Below are 17,352 nucleotides of genomic sequence, written 5' to 3'. Positions count from 1 at the left end.
TCCCTGGAAGTGTTTAAGGCCAGGCTGGATGGGGCTCTGAGCAACCCGGTCTAGTGGGAGGTGTCCCTGCCCATGGAAGGGGGTTAGCATTAGATGACTTTTAAGGTCCCTTCCAACCCAAATCATTCTATGATTCTGTGAAGGAGAATGGATCACTGTACCACATAATTTCCCTGAAAATACCAAATGCAGTGTGGTCCTCAGCATACTAAAAACAGAATAGCTTCTGTGAAATCAGACAGCGCATGAAAAACATTTATCTAGGTTACTCCCTCAGTTTGGGCAGTGTAATACATTTTAATGAGCAAACTGACAACTCCACTGCAATTTAAGAGCATAATTGAGAAATTCTTGTTTCTGGTGGAAGCTTGGTTATGGGATTCAGCAGTTAGCTGAACTCCTGTGCACCTCATCTTCCACACAAAACTCTGCTGGAAGGTTTGTTGCCTAGGTTTGCAAAATACCGTAACTATTTCTGAAGTCCAAGCATTAGACCATCTTGAAATATATAGGTGGTCATACACCACTGGATACACACATGACAAACACCTGCAACCTGCAAACAGAAGGGAATGTTTTGCTACTAGTTCCTCTCCAACATAGATGTGCCTCTCAGAAACATTTCTGCTACTACTATGTTGCTTAATATTCTTACAGTTTTTCAGTTGCTAATATATGCAAGAGTCCTAACTGTGGCCAATTTTGCAAGCTGTGATTATTTCAGTTATTTGTCAAGATATGTGTGGACAAATATGTTGCAGTATCCTCTGTAATGGTGTTGACAGTTCTTCTCTGAAGCACAGCAGAGTGATGCACTGAATAATGAGGTGTCCAGCCTAGCTGGAAGCAGACCACACTGAAACTCATGGCGTATGAATGTTGTTCTAAAACAAACATTTGTCTTCTTGCTGGCTGTCACTTCTTTCAGTCTTTTACTAACTCTCAGCACGGTTAGCTCAGCAAGATCTTTTTTTCTCAGTGTATTTCTGGAGCTGTGTTTTGAGGTGAATTAGAGTGACATTCAATGTACAAGAGAGTCACAGTCACATCCTTGCTATTTTGAGAAATATATAGGTAAAAATCAGTAGTTTTGTTTGGCTACCACATAGGCAGTGTGCTACTCATGTGACAATGCTTAGCAATAAAAAAGCAAAATTCACATTTCCAACTGCGGTAACTCATTAGTTATGATAAATAAGATACATTTAAAAATAGGCATAATGAAAATATTTTGGTAAGCTTCCTGATGTTTGGTTGTTTACTTCAACCCGTACTGAATGCAGTTGCTGGAATTCTCTGCTGTAGGTGTGGGCGATCTCAACCAGACCCCAAGGGATCAGACTTTAATCCCTGTAGTTTGCTACATATTTCACACCAGATGGAGGGGTTATTTTAAGTGATTTCTGGTGTGCTTGTGAGAATGGAGAAACACCCTGAAGCTCCAGAGGATCAAGTACTCTGACTTTCACTTCTGACAAAATTCCAAGAGAAGCTTCAGAAAAGGGGAAGCACTGAGGAGTAAAGGATTGGGAATGAACAGTATGACAGACTCCGAATAGTGTCTAGTCAATGGAAAGAGGTCCCCACCTCCTTCAGATCAACCTGAATAATGGTAAGAAGAGATAATATGGCACAGAAGTCAATACACAGAAAATATATTTAGGCTGTCTTTCAAGTTCCAGCCCTTTTGCAGACTTTTGTGTAATGGATTACAGCCATTTGACCTCTCTGTGCTGAAAGGCAGAAACTCTTGAGGAATATGTGTCTCCTTGGCTCTTACCTTTTCTCTGCAAAAAGTATAAAGTCTTCATGCCAGGAGGTCTGTCTTCCGTTATGAGGATGTGCAGAGGTAGAAATGAGTAGTTTAGAGGGAAAAAAAAAAAAAAGAACAACAACAAAAAAAAAGAACTTCAAGTTAGAATCGGAGATTCAAATATGGCTCTTGAAGATTCAAGGTATTTGGGCTTGTTCTTGTTTTGTTCCCCTGGTGGCTTTGCCAATACTTCTGGTAGTAAGTAAAAACCCATGCAAGTGTAGGAACATATAGCAAAACAACACAGAAATCTAGGAAAGGAAGTGCAGAATATTTTAATATGACCCACTCTGGTTTATGAAATAACACTCTAGCGTATGAAATAAATAGCCAAATCTGAGTGCTTGCTTAGCCTATGGTAGGAAATAGTAATATTGATTTGAGTGGAAATTTCTCTTGAATAAGGGTACAGATTCAGCTGAGAGCTTTGAATTTTTTTTCAGATGCAGGTTGTAGTGTTGTTAATAGACTGTCTTAAATGATTTTCTGAATAGTGTTCTTTGCATGAGGACAGGAGCCTGTGTTAATTTGTGGATAGAAATTCAGAAAAATGGCAAGATGAAAATATTAAATGGAAGAAGGAGCCCAACAGTAGAGGGCTTGCTGTTAATAATCAGGGTTTACAGCTCTTCACTGGTATTTTTCAAAGGACAGTTATTCTCCTTTCCACCCAGTAGAACAAAGTAATTCCTCATGTATCTCCGCCAGTCAGTATGCAGGGGATTAAGGTCTCTCCAATTTGGTTTACATTCTTTTTGCACTGATCTAGCACATCAACGCTGCCTCCTTCCAACTAATTTTATGCTTTGTAATAACACTAGATCCTACGTTATGGAGTACAGACCACGTACGCCAGTGGCTGGAGTGGGCAGTGAAGGAGTATGGTCTCCCAGACGTGGACATCTTGTTGTTCCAGAACATTGATGGGAAGGAGTTGTGTAAAATGACCAAAGACGACTTCCAGAGACTCACCCCAAGCTATAATGCAGATATCCTCCTGTCACATCTACACTACCTCAGAGAGAGTAAGCCAGTTTTCTGTCATTGTGCATATGTGCTTATGTGTATAGTTGATACCAGCCTTTATTTTTATTGATTTTAATGGTATGAATACATCCTGATGGGTTTTCAGATGTCTCTGTTGCTAATATTGCTGATCCTAGGAACATAACAAGAAGCCTGATCCAAAGCCTCTTGATTCTGAAGGAAAGATTCCCATTATTTTCTGTTGGCTTTCGCTCATGTTTGTTGAAGATAAGAGTTAGGCAATATTTCTACGTGTCCATCTCAGACAAAATTCAATTGAACCCCAGCATATTTATCAGTACGCTCTAGGAAGAAAATCAGATGGGACTCAGTGCTAATGTTTTTTCTGGTCACATACTTTTTTCTTTCCATTTTAACAATGAGAACACTAAATAATAGTGCAAACATTGATTTATAAAGCAAATTCCAGGCATGATTTTAAGAACTAGCAGCAGTTTGCTCTACTCTGAATAGGATAAGAAAGATTTCATTGAATTGAATAAAAGTTCTGTAAATTTGTGGGGAAAATATATATATATATAAAATAACAAAAAAAAAAAAAAAAAAAAACAGTCCCTGGTGTCCAAATGCAAATTACTTCTAGTGTATGGCTAGCATTTCAAAGGAAAAGAAGGGACTAGTGAATTCCTGACTTGAGCACTTTTATCTAAGCTTGAGGAAATTTTGCAGGTGTGCCTCAGTTTAAAGAAGTTTAAAACCATTAACATGGTTTTAAAAGGAAAAAACAACAAGCATTGCAACACCAGTGCGGTGCAGTCTTCTCCACACGCACACTATCAATAATCAGCCAGAAATATTCTGCATTCATAATTTTAAATAAATGAATGCTGTTGTTTAAGCTATAACACACATACCTCCCTGCAAACTGCAGACTGAAACTCACTGTTGGTAGATTCACATTCAAACAATCCTCTATGGGAAAATATGGTTTTAAAAGATAATTCTCATTTTTTTTTTCATTTTGGTGTTGCTTTTTGTTTTGTTTTGTAGCTCCTCTTCCACATTTGACTTCAGATGATGTTGATAAGGCCTTACAAAACTCTCCACGGTTAATGCATGCTAGAAACACAGGTAATGCTGGCACTGCTCCCGTTGCTATAGGTCATTTTCTAAAAGCACAGGATTCCTGTTTATGGGTTGCTTGCTCAAGGTGGAAATAGTAAACAAGGAGAGAGATGAGCGTATCCTCTCCTTGCTGTGTGTGTGTTTTATGTACATACACATAGAAAAAAGGTGGGGTCACTTAGGGCCAGATGGTGCAAAATGGTTTCCCCACTGATAATTTCTTGTGTTCTACAAGCTAATGGGGTCCCTAACACATGGTAAACTGCAGGCTTGGGGCCTTTGTCTCTGAAAGTTTTTTTCTCGTTCTGTCTCATTTTACTGTCAGATCTATACCATGAATCCCAAAAACTTTGCTGGAGCTCAAAAGTGCTTCAGCGCTTGCCTAAATGCTGTGGTATATGGTGACCATTTCCCCTCCCATGCAGTATATATCGCATACTTAATAAAATTGTTATTTAGGCAGCTACCCCATCTCATTTATCAGCTATAATATGTGTCTTGTGTTGGGATCTCCACTAAATTCGATGTTAGAATCTCCACTAAGTCTGATCTGAATGTAAAATGATTTTTGTTAGTACTCACCCTCTGTTAAGTTGGCACAGGCAAGTATAGAATGTAGGTAGGAAAACAATACAACAAAAGCCTCAAAAGCATGTCTTTCAAGCTTTGACTTAAAATATTTACAAAAATAATTCAGAATAAATTTTATCTTTCTCTAACGGTTGTGCAACAGAGGATGGCATGGAATTGTACATATAATATAGTATGCATATTGATTAAAGTTGTTTGGAATACTGCATGATCATGCCTGAGGGTATTAGCTGCCTACAGTGACCAGAAATAACAATTATTTATGACAAATGAAAAAGATAATACAAAGGATAACACAAATGAAAAGTAAAGTGAAATAAAAAATCAAATAAAAAATAAAGGCAATATTTCATATTTCACTTTGTTTTCACTGTGGTAAATAGCAGTGAGTTTCACAGAGAAATGAACTAGATCAGAAGATTTCTCACTGAGATTAGATGAATGCTATTTGACATAAAGTCCTAGTGTGGGCTGTAGGCCTCCAACAAATCCCACCAAAAGCAACAGAAATTTTTTCCATTGACTTTGATGGGGTTTGGAATAAGCCCTAAGCCCTTTTTAAAAATAGATGGCCTCTATAGTCTTTTCCATCTTTGGCTTCCAAAATCCTAATTTGCCAAGCAGATTCTACATACAGTCATCCAAGTGTTGTTCAGCAGTTCCGTGTGTTATCTTTTTCTATATGTGCACTGACAACGCTGTTTTAAAATACAGTTCACCAAAACGAGATTGTCTGCATTTATGCCATTGATCATTGCCATAGGAAAAATTGCATTGTTCCGTTGGCATAAGAGCTTTGGAGTGGGGTTTTCAAAAGACCACAAAAGGGTTAGGAACAAGTTCCTCATGAAGTCAGTAGTAACTACACAGACAGTTCCTAATGATCCTTTTCACATTCCTAGAAATGGCAATTAGAAGTCTGTTGATGTAAAGCAATTTCAGTTCCTGAGATGTGAGATACCATTTTCTATTATCAAGCTCAATATTTTTAGTGGAGTTTCTGAGGGTCTGACCCAAAGCCCACCAAGGTCTGTGAGAAGATGCCACTGACATGAATAGGCTTTTGCCCAGGCCTGCAGTCTCTGTGGGAAATATGAACTTGTTTGGGAAGTGCATGTTCTTCCAAGCATGAAGAGAAGGCAAAGAAGTCTTATTTCAGAAGATATGAAACAACCTGCCCATGTGGTGGGGATGTGTCAGGAGGGCAGAAGGGATTTCTTGAACTTGATTCTCGTCCCCCTTAACATTGATTTTGCATGGACATGTATCCAGTCATGAGAGGATTTACACAGGTTAAAAGGCTATCAGTATTCATATAACATTCCTAAGGTACAAAATATTCATAGTCTTCATTTAGACACACTAGAAGAGGGAAAGTATCAATGGAATTAGGGACTGTGAAAATGAATCTTTAGATGTTATGTCTTCTTCTTTCTCTTTAGGAGGTGCCACTTTTATTTTTCCAAATACATCAGTTTATCCAGAAGCAACACAAAGAATTACAACCAGGACAGGTACGAACAATGACAACCTTTTGTACTATTCATTTGATCCCTTGAAACATCTCTGTCTTTTACTCCTTCTATTTTCTCTTGATAAATGATAGGTTATATTATGTATGCACACATATTATGTACACATTTATATATATGTCTGCATATATAACACTGTGTAGAGTAAGATGATTAAATAGAAAAGTTAAAATCTGTGTCATCCACTTATCTCTGCCTTTAAAGCAATGCAGTCTAGAGTTCTAGACACCAGAGAATCAGAAGACTAGAGCTGTGTTCACTGGTTTTGTTGCGTGATTCCAGTGCAGTCACTTTTCAATGTGCTTTAGCTCCCTGTCTGTGAAATGAGTCAGGAATATCCTCCTTTGTAAGTTGAAATATATTGGGAAAAAGTACTCTAAAATATTTCTCTTGCTCTCTGTTTTTTATTTTATACATCTGATCATGAATTTAAGAGATTGAATAAGTAAAAACAAACCACAAGGAAGTTCTTATTGTTGAGAAGTGTGAGGTTCATGGAAGTATTGTGGGTGTGCTGTTTTGTGAAAGGCTAGAGGGAATAATTACAAAGATGAGGACATTGCTATGAAGTAAAAAACTTTCTTTGCATCACCCTTCACAACTAATGATGTTGGAAAACTGCCTTATCTGGACATTTGCTTTTTCAGTAATAAGCATAAAGTATTGTAATACATTGAGGGGAGTTGGAACAAAATACTGAATTTAAAGAAAACCCATAACTGAGCCAGAGGCATACATCCAAGTGGTCTGAAGGGACATACACTTGAGTTGACTGAGCTCTTTTGAAAAGATACTTTCTCACATTAAAAACTTTGCTTTTCTTTTTAATAAGACATGTTTTATTTATGTTTTATCAATGCTGTAGGGCATAATCCAGGAGAGTATATGCAACTAACTATTTTGTGTACATTTATATACAGGTATATATGCCTGTCTGTAGATTTGTTAATGCATAAACAAAAAAAAAGATAGGGAAACATTTATCAGACCAACACATGAATAAATCCACCCTGCCCAATTTATAGGTAAAGAAACTCTTCTGCTAGAATTATTCATCTGTAGCAATGCTGTAGTGAATAAAAAGGAAACCACAGATCCAATTTATATATTTGGCATTTGAATTTCATAGGGAATTTACCAAGGTTCCCCACAACTATTTACAATAAAACTTACATTAGCGTATTGTAAGAAACAAAATATTTTAACAGATCAAGAACTGGCCAATTAACCTGCTACCAAGTCTAAAAAGTAAACAGCTTAAATCATGGGTGCTTTAGCATTGCCTGCATTATAAATATTTAATAGTAATGGGAAAAAAGACATAATAAAATTTGGTATAGACCTTGGAGCTAGCATGAGATTTTGACATTAGTCAGAACCAAATATTCCTCCAAAGGATCCCTGTGAAGTAGCCCAGAGGTCTTAGTTGAGATAAATGAACTGGCAATATGCTAACAGCTGAAAATACAAATTGACAAATTCAGTATAAAGCACAAGTTTTTTGTATATCTTACTGATCTGAAATTAACCTTCTTCAATCATAAAAGAAGAGCTAAACATAGGCAACTTTATTTATGGCACAATGAAAGCCACTGCTCTAGTTGCTGGCTGAAGTGAAAAAAGTAAACAAATGAAGGAGCATAGTGGAGGGTTGCATGGGAAATCTGATTGTACCATTAAATAAATCAACAGTGTGGCCTTGTACAGAAAACCGTATGAATCATCCCTTATCAAAAAGGTTATTTGCAGAATTGGTGTTTAGAGCAAGCCATGGGAATATGGAGAATCTTTTGAACCTATTGAAAAACATAAAAGTTTGAGATTGTTCAACTCATGGTCTGGAGATGAAAAATCATGATATAATTATCAAATAAAGAGTGTCACAGAGTACCTGCTTTGTCTGTTTCCCACTATTAGAAAAAAAGAATATTCAGAAGAAGTTAAAAGTTATTTTCATGAAACATTAAAGCAGATTGTGTCTCTCGTGATCACAAGTTATTGTAGCACCCAAGAGCTTTGAATGGCTTAGAGGAATCTGGACATGAATATGAATGAGAAGACACATCGTAGATGTAGAAACAACTACTAACTATGCAATGTTATACTAGATGCCCAAAGCTGTCAGTAGTTTCCAATGAAAAGGAGCATGTGGCATCAGAGCAGAGGTACCTGGGTGTCTGATAGCAAATAACCATACCAATTGAGAGGATTTCAGGTGGAGGCTAGAATGAGTCTGTTATGAAAGAATACAATTTTTTGGATATATTTCCAGTGGTGTTCAACAAAAATTGGCTTTTCTATCCCATGAGAAATTCTATGTTTTCAATATTTTTTTCATCCTGACTTGTGATGGAAAAATAAAGTACTAGTTTTCTCTGAAGTAAAAGATTTTTTTAAAATATTTTAAAAATTTGTTATTGTGAAACCCCTTCTTTCAGCATTTTTATCCAAATAAGACATCCTGACATCTACAAAACAAAACACTTTATGTTAACATTAAAAGCATCTTTCTGTATTGATGCAATTCCTTGTGAGAATTGTAGTTTGGATATAGCATGCCTCTATTCTTCTGTGAGAACTGGTGTATCCTAACTAAGCATTTCCTGCAACAAAATATCACATGATTTTTGAAAGAATTATTTTATCTTTTACAATAGAGAGCTGGCAAACATCTTCAAGGTCGGAATGTTCATTCAGAAAGAAAGATTTTTTTCAGAAATTCAGTTTTCTGTCAAGAAACTATTTTCACAGAATCACAGAATCACAGAATCATCTAGGTTGGAAGAGACCTCCAAGATCACCGAGTCCAACCTCTGACCTAACACTAACAAGTCCTCCACTAGTTTACTGAATTATTCCTTGGCTTTCCTTTCTGTTAAACATTACATGTCAACTAGACTGCAAAGAAGTTTTTCCATAACAAATCACATTTCATCAAAGAGCAATAGCAGACTCTCGGGACAATCATTTGATGACATGAAAAAGGTCAAAAAAGAGGGTGGGGGGAGGAATAAACAAGTTTAAATGGAATTAACCAAATCCTGGGATGCAATTTTGGAGAAAGTAATTAAGCATTGCCATTGTTAATGTACTACAATAGCAAATAGGAAATGAGCAATGTTTATAGTGAATTACAATAACAAAGGCATATTACTTCAGTCACCTTTACAACAGAACACAAGGTTTCAGCAAGCTCAAAGTTAACACAGTGAAGCTATCAGGAGCTCAGGAAGACCTAATATGGGTTTGTCTACGTCTCATCGAACAGAAGCATTCCCATCAAAGATTTGTCCAAGATAAGAACATGTACTAATATCCCATGAACAAGAACAGATCTGCTTATCTAGGATAGCAACATGTTTATCAAGGTGCAATACTGAACTAAGAATGAAGTTGGAATTTTATGCTGTTTCAAGCAAGGCTGATAAGTGGATTTTTCTATTAATGGAGAGGGTGTAGTCAGAAAACCATCTTATGATGTGTTAAAAGGCAAAAGTTTTCTCACAGTACTAAATTTGTACCACATGTATTTCAGCGCTGTAAGTGCCACTGAGTACAAGCAGACAGCACCACACAGCCCTCTCAGTGTACATACGTCTAAATACTTTGAGGAGAGGAGAGGAGAGGAGAGGAGAGGAGAGGAGAGGAGAGGAGAGGAGAGGAGAGGAGAGGAGAGGAGAGGAGAGGAGAGGAGAGGAGAGGAGAGGAGAGGAGAGGAGAGGAGAGGAGAGGAGAGGAGAGGAGAGGAGAGGAGAGGAGAGGACACAATACCCACAAGTATGGAAGTATTAGAATGAGTCCAGAGAAGGGCCACAAATATGATCAAGGGGTTGGAGCTCCTCTCCTCTGAAGCCAGGCTGAGGGAGTTGGGGTTGTTCAGCCTGGAGAAGGGAAGGCTCCAGGAAGACCTTATAGTGGCTTTCCAGTATTTAAAGGGGGCCTACAGGAAAGCTGGGGATGGATTCTTTGTCAGGGGTGTAGTGATAGGACAAGGAGTAATGGCTTTAAACTGAAAAAGGGTAGATTTAGATTAGATATAAGGAAGAAATTCTTCACGGTGGGGGTGATGAGACACTGGAACAGGTTTCCCGGAGAAGTTGAGGATGCCCCATCCCTGGAAGTGTTTAAGGTCAGGTAGGACGGGGCTTTGATCAGCTTGGTCTGGTGGGAGTGTACCTGCCCGTGGAAGGGAGGATGGAATTACATGATCTTTAAGGTCCCTTCCAACCCAAACCATTCTGTGATTCTATTATTCTGTAAGTACCTAGTCTTGTTTAGAAGATCCTGGACCTGTTTGAAACTCCAAACACTGTCCTGCAATTGGCACCATGGCTGAGCTGTTCCCTTCTGTACAAACAGAACTTGGAAAATCCTGGAAAGGTGACTAGAGTTCTTCTGAATTTCTGAGAGTTTTCAGGCGATAAGGTTTCTCCAACTGCATCAATTGATAGCAGGTGTTGATCTCAACCTGTCCAGGACATCAACATGATTCAGTTCCACACCCATTTTCTGCTAAGAGATGAATGCTTTTACAATTTTTTTCTTCTCCAAGTATCTGAAAAATGAGACTCTGGAATAGTTCTCAAGAAACCAGGGAGAAAAGGGCACTAGTTATTTAAATGCAATACAAAGATAAAATGCATATGTCAGCAAAAGCAAAGTTTTTGAAGTGTAAGATTCCAGGAAACGACAGGGCTGGGTAGTGCCAGTCTGTTCCTCAGGCCAAACAGACTAAATAAATTACAAGCAATTTGGTTCTGAATTTCATATTACACTTTATTTCCATTTTGATATTCCTGCTTATAGTGCTTGGAAATGGACAGAGAGGTACATCTGGTGTGCACAGAGCCAGTCTGTGACTGTTTCTTTACTTCCCAATTGCTTTCATTTCCAATATTTTCTAAAATAAAGCACAAGCAATGTTAACAATCATTATTTGCACCACTTTAGTTCTATGAGGAGGGTATTGCTACCTTGCTGGAATCCTGGGCCGGCTACATAAGTCTATGATCTTGCCAACAATTTCAGCTAATGTGTTTAAGCCAGCCATAGAAAAGCACAAGCAACTGCAAAAGATTTCAAAAGCCTAAAAGAACGTCTGAATTTCCTTCATATACTTTATCAAGAAAGCTTTTATGTTTTACTTTTAGTTCTTTATGAATAAAGCTTTTATAGTTTAGTCTCTTCGTTTTATATACTAAACCATTTAACTGAAATAAAAGTTATGCCTATGCGGAAAAAAAAAAAAAAAAGAAAAATGAGAATTTAGTTTAGACACATAAAATTAAGCAGCTTGTTCCAAGAAGCAGAAAGGTATATTTAAATAGATGAAGCAGGGAAAAAAAAAAAAAAATCAAACAAACAAACAAAAACATCATTTTTTGAAAGAAATAGAGAATATGTGGAATATGTGTATATAGCTGTTCTTAACATTTAAGCATGTTCACTGTTTTCACATTCTAAGGTTTTAGAGATCTGTGAGGATACTGGGATGTGGGAGGAACTGTGGAAGAAAAGGAATTATTAAATTTGAAATGACTAGTAAAAGAGAAATGAGTGGAAATGGTAAAGTGCAACAATCTCCAAAAGTGCTAGATGATGAGAATTAGACCAGAGGGTGCATCTGGGGAAAAGAGGACTTGCAAGCTTGAGGAATAATATCAAGGAGAGAGCATGATAAAGTACATGACAGCAGTGAGAGCCACTAAGAACACAAAGATATAACAATATTTTAGGAGAATCTCCAAAAGACAAAAACAAGACTTGGTTGCCTCCCATGTCCCTGCAGAAAAGGAACTCTTAAATTCAACCTATAAACTTTGATTAATCTCAAGGGATAACAGGAACAGACTAGTAAAGAATTGCAAAGTAAATCAACTGAAGTCTATCTTCTTATAATAAAATACTGTTACATACACAGTCTGGAAGGGAATGTCACACAGTTTATTCTTAATCTGAGCTCTGACCTCTTGGGAGACTTTTCCCACAAGGCTCTAGTATAAATTGTCCACAGTGCACACTGTGTGTCATTCCTTGGTGCCTTTGGCTGAGGAAGGTGTTGCAGGAGCTATCCAATACAAAGTTTTAGCAGCAGTTTAGTTTATTATACTAAGTAGATTGATATAGTTAATTGATTATGATGACAAGAGTCACAATGACTAATCTACTGCATATTTAAGTTGCTAAATCTTAACATAAATCAGGTTCCCTTAAAGACTAATGTTTCACTCACCAATAAATGTAGTTAGTAGGCATCTCTTGACCTCAAGGAGTAACCTTGAGAGGTGTCCCAGCCCAAAGGGAGATCACTGCTGTGCAGCCTGCTGTTCCAGCACGGAATGCTTAGATTAGGCTTTCTCTGACTGCTATATGTATAAGATAAAGTGATTGGCTTGCAGTCAGGCTTAGAATCTTACCATGTTGCTTTCAACCTCTTGATATAATTTGTCATTTATCCATGAGGGATTTCAGTGAGTCACCTGTTCTAGGGCTCTTTGTTCATGGTCATGGCCATGACCACCCACTTGGTGTTCTATTATTAACGAGCTGTCCAGTTCAGGGAACAGTCACATCGAGGCCTACTGTGGTTCATAAGCCTGACCAATGCTTATGTCAAGTGCAGGAATTGAGCATATCCATCAGACAAGGTGACCAAAGGGAGTATGCTGAGCATTTGGAAATGTTGGACTCTGTAGAGTATTTGTGCCAGATATTTCAGGCATCTAACAAGAATAGGTACCTCCGAAGAGCACTACAGAAGACAATGTGATACTCTTATTTTTAGAAATCATACAGACAATATAGGGTTTAACAAGGAGCATTCTTCCTACTTCAGTGATTTTTCTAGTCCAATGAATCACATAGAAATGTGCCTCTTATGGACAGGTAACACTTTATACCATATCTGCATGAAGGACTGTATTTTTCCTTTGCAGATTTGCCTTATGAGCAAGCCAGGAGATCAGCATGGACGAGTCACACCCACCCCACTCCTCAGTCAAAAGGTAAGAAACATCTGCATATGTCCAGTTTGTGGTCCCAATGCACATCTGTTGCAATCTGGGTAGACCCTGAGGTGAACTGATAGCAGCTACCTCAGCTCTCAGCTCTGAAGGACTTATACCTGTGCCTTGTCTGGAAAGCCTGTTAGCTGTGTATAGGCAACACTGGGTGGAGTTACTGGGGCAGCCTCATGTTCCTTGAATGCAGGCTTCATCAAGTCTGTGACCATATAGTCTCACAAACCTAAATCCTACTGTGACCATCATTGAGTGGTGAACAGCAGGAGTCCCAGGCATGTGGTCTGTCACATGTTTGTTGAACAACTTCCAGACTGGAAAAATAACTACATGGATTTCTCCATTTTCAGCTACTCAGCCATCATCCTCAACAGTGCCCAAAACAGAAGACCAGCGTCCTCAGTTAGGTGGGTGTCATTTTGTTTGAATTATGCTTGGGTGTGACAGGGTTTGTTGAACATGATCAGAAGGTCATCTCTCTCCTACCAACCAGAAGCCAATTGCAAGATCTAATTCAGTGCACTAATGAGGTTTCCAGCTGGTGACAAGTAATTCCCTAGACCTGTGTATGAGCTGGCTGTACAGCTGGATCTTAGATGGAGCCTCCCATGGCTATTAAAACTTGCTTTTAGTAATGTTTAGTGGCAATGACAATCTTTCAGAGTGAAAAAGCTGTTAAACAAAGTACCTATGTTCAGTTTAGATACACAGCTGGAAGGTAAAGATGTCAAAAGAAGATATATTCCACAGTAATTGAAATGCTAGCAGTTGGAAAATATGCATAAACAAAGAGATGAAAATGGATTATAACACATAGAAAACTATTTGAATTTTACATCCTAAACTCCTGAAATTAAACAGGAAAAAGAGAAGGATTCCCAACCTATTGAGAAACTGTGGGGAGAAAATAGGGGTTTATTGAATTGTAGGCTAGTATTTCTGCAGGATGGGTGCATTTTGTGGTTTCAAAGCAGCTAATCCTTGGGGTAGGACTTAAGCCCTTACTGTGAAACTAGACTGTAGAACTGTCTTAGACAGGTAGCTAGAAAGCAGTGCAGTCTGAGTCAGTGGTGGCTTTTGCTAACAACAAAAGGGTAGAAGTAGGAAATACAGGAGATTTGGAGGATATTCTTAGCTCAGAAGACTCTGAGCCTGTTTTTATCACATGGATTTCAAATCATTATTCTGGTTTTTGTTATAGCTGAATAAGACTGTGCACATGACTACGTCTCGTTAACTTACATGCATGCTGCCTGGGAAGTATTAAACTGCTTTTTGCCCAGATAGCATTTTATCTAATCTGGCCTCCCAACCATGAGAATCTTTCCAGAAATATATTGATGATTTATGTAAGTCCTTGGGACCACTAAATGGCTGTGTGTGAGCTGCACAGATTATTTAAATGTATAAGAAATGTAACCTGATTATATGCTTGGCTGTAAAACTGACGGCCGTTTGAGAGCAGCTGTTCAGAGATGAGACAGCCCAGCCCTGTTACACAGGGGCCTACAGGCTGTGCTTACTGACCATTGCTTTGTCTTTCCTACAGACCTACTTCTGTCACAGTCTTTCCTTTTTCCTGTTGTATTTCAGTTCAGGTCAAAATCAGTTTTCATTTCCACAAGGGATCCTCATTTCCACATGAGGAAGTCATTGAGATGTTATGGGATTTGGAAAACCCCAATTGCAAAGTTGATTCAGGAGATCCCTCGCTGGACTGTGATGTTAAAGAAACAACCCAGTCACATTGCCTGGGTTCAGCCATGCCCTCTCTGCCCTCTTTTGGAGGCTGTTTTGGCACAGAAAGGAGTAGTAGTGACAAGGGGAAGACAAATGTAGCCCCTCAAGATGAGAGATCTTTGTCCTTTCCTCACCCCATCCATGCCATGGTTAGCAGTGGGACTCCGGCCTGTGGGCCTTAGCATATTGCAAGAGTAAATAGTTCCAAAGGGTGTCTGTGTATTTGTGTACTTTGTTTAAATGGGAAACAGAATACTTCTAGACCAGATTTACAGTGTGTCTGAACATGTGTTTGTGCACACTAATACAGGGAAAAAAAAAAAAAAAAAGTGTATACTTGCAACTGTTCACTTGCACACCTAATTTTAAGGGAAAACATGCAAATATTGTGATGCAGGGAAAGGAACAACTTTTGTCAGTGTTGGACCTGCTGTGTCATCAGGTGGCATTCAATGACCTCTACAGAGTTAAAAATAGCACCTAAAATACGTGACATTGTTACATGATTTAAAATCTTTCTTTCACAATTTTTTAGATCCTTATCAGATTCTTGGACCGACCAGCAGCCGTCTTGCAAATCCAGGTGAGAGTGGGTTTTGCTGATTTAGGAGCATTTTTCTTCTCTGATAGTGCCCCCACTCCCTTTTTAAGGCCAGAGTCGGAAGGTGATGTGACAGACTTTGCCGTTCTTCAATATGGCTCAGTGGGAGCTGATGATACCCAGCATGTCGCAGGACTGGATTTCTAAATTACTTAAAGGTGGGACTGAGCTCACAGATGTCAGTCCCACCCTTAAGACACAAACTCAGGTGTCTTAGTGTATGTGTCTAGATATGAGTTAGGTGTCTTACTTACCATGATAATCATTGGAGATGTAGTTAATATAGATGTTTATCTCATCCTAGAGTAGGTGGTTATATTCAGTCAAATGCCTCAGTAGATTCCAGTAACTATATCAATAGGGGTTCACTTCTGTTGCCTAGACATTAGGAGTTTTCTTAGGTGCTGTAAGATATCCCTTCTGGCCTCCAGGTACTCCTCCAGAAGGGCACGAGTCTCTTACTGATTTGTGTCATATGTGCCATAGATTCTGTTAATCCACATTTCAATGACACACTGACCTTGCAAATAAAATATCTTTTGGATGAATAACCCAAACCAACAAATATATATAGGGAAAATGGGAAAGCAGAATCTATTTGCAAAGAATAATTGGATTAGACACCTCAGAAATGTTAGCCCACTCTAAGAAGAAGGTAACTGGGTGCATTATGGACAGGGCCTTGTAGTGTATTTTAGCTGAAGATGAAGATCCTTCCTAGTGAGTTAACACTGATTGTGAACTGTGCAGATTTCGCTGTTGCTTCCCTGAGTCCACAGGACACACTGTGGCCATATACCACTGTAATCAAGAACATGATCTGCCACAATAGATTGACATTATTTATGCCACTTCCTACTTCCCTTTCTTTAACAGCCGAAGGATGCAGTGCTCCTTTTTCCACACTGTAGGTCTCCTCAACCACCAGTAATCTTACAACAACAATCTTACAGCCTCTCCAAGCACAAATTTGCCAAAATACTGCTCCATTTCCTTTCACTTTATCCCAAGTGACATCAGGCACTTCTAGATTAGATTACTTTTTAGACAGCTTTTGCATTGCATAGGAAAGTAGTTAAATAAGTATTAAGAATGGGGCTTTCCAAATGGCCTCAAGTGCTGGGTTTCCAGGTGACACAGATCTTAATTGGGTTGGGGGGGGGGGGGGGGGGGGCGGTGGCTACTTCCCTTTAATCTGTTTGTAAGTCCCAGGCTTTTATAATTTTGTCAAGTGTGTATTTGGTAGCCTTCATTACTGTGGAAGACACTAAAGCGATCTGGATTGGGATACTTTTTTAACATGTGGGTATGGAATTTCTACACACCATCATTCCTGTGCTTTAACATGTTTTGTGTGTTTATAAATTGGTGGAATTAATCTCTCATTAAAAGGAAATTGACAGCAACCATTTATTTTCATAGGACCATATATTACATTTGGAAGGCAAGTGTTTATGTTAGAACATATGTTGGATTGCTTATTCAAAAATTTGTGTTTTGTCCAGTGCTGAACTGTTTATTGATTTTCAAAGGCTAATCCCCTTGTTATGTTTCGTGTATTAAAACTTGCATGCCTTGCTCATACCATGGATTCTTTTGTTTGTTTGTTTATTTAATGCATGTTAATGGAACAGAAGAAATTCATTAAGGACAGTTTGGATAAATATCATTTAAATGAATATGGGTTTCAGTTGCACTGAAGTATAAACTGCTAATGGATTTCAGATGCTACTCTAGCTTGATATTATAATTTACCGCTATAAGCTTTCTAAAGAAAAACTTGTTTATTATACCCACATATCTGGTTTGGGGAAAAAAAAAAAAAGAAACCCAACCAAATCCTGGTCAGAGATGTACTTAGAAGTTAGCACATGCAAGCTGGTTGGCAAATTCTGCTGACATTGTGCTTGTGAAACAGATTGCCTTGCAAGCTGCTTCAGCTGT

The 17,352-nt window shown here is 38.4% G+C and overlaps 1 protein-coding gene across 4 annotated transcripts in view; it reads left to right on the top strand.

The window, feature by feature from the left end:
• ERG (ETS transcription factor ERG) overlaps positions 1 to 17,352 on the top strand; it is a 147,302-nt gene that overhangs the window by 126,586 nt on the left and 3,364 nt on the right. For 3 of the 4 annotated variants that reach the window (XM_048071472.2, XM_066978869.1, XM_013181390.3), the window contains 6 exons: positions 2,635 to 2,838; positions 3,851 to 3,931; positions 5,959 to 6,030; positions 12,984 to 13,052; positions 13,418 to 13,474; positions 15,343 to 15,390. In XM_048071472.2, the coding sequence (XP_047927429.1) occupies positions 2,635 to 2,838; positions 3,851 to 3,931; positions 5,959 to 6,030; positions 12,984 to 13,052; positions 13,418 to 13,474; positions 15,343 to 15,390 (531 nt within the window). The remainder of the gene's footprint in view (positions 1 to 2,634; positions 2,839 to 3,850; positions 3,932 to 5,958; positions 6,031 to 12,983; positions 13,053 to 13,417; positions 13,475 to 15,342; positions 15,391 to 17,352) is intronic. The other variant, XM_066978885.1, reaches the window with a different exon arrangement.

This window comes from Anser cygnoides, chromosome 1, assembly GCF_040182565.1.
Source record: "Anser cygnoides isolate HZ-2024a breed goose chromosome 1, Taihu_goose_T2T_genome, whole genome shotgun sequence".
Lineage (NCBI taxonomy): Eukaryota > Metazoa > Chordata > Aves > Anseriformes > Anatidae > Anser > Anser cygnoides.
The sequence above is the reverse complement of the archived record's forward strand: the minus strand, read 5'-3'. Positions and strand labels throughout refer to the sequence as shown.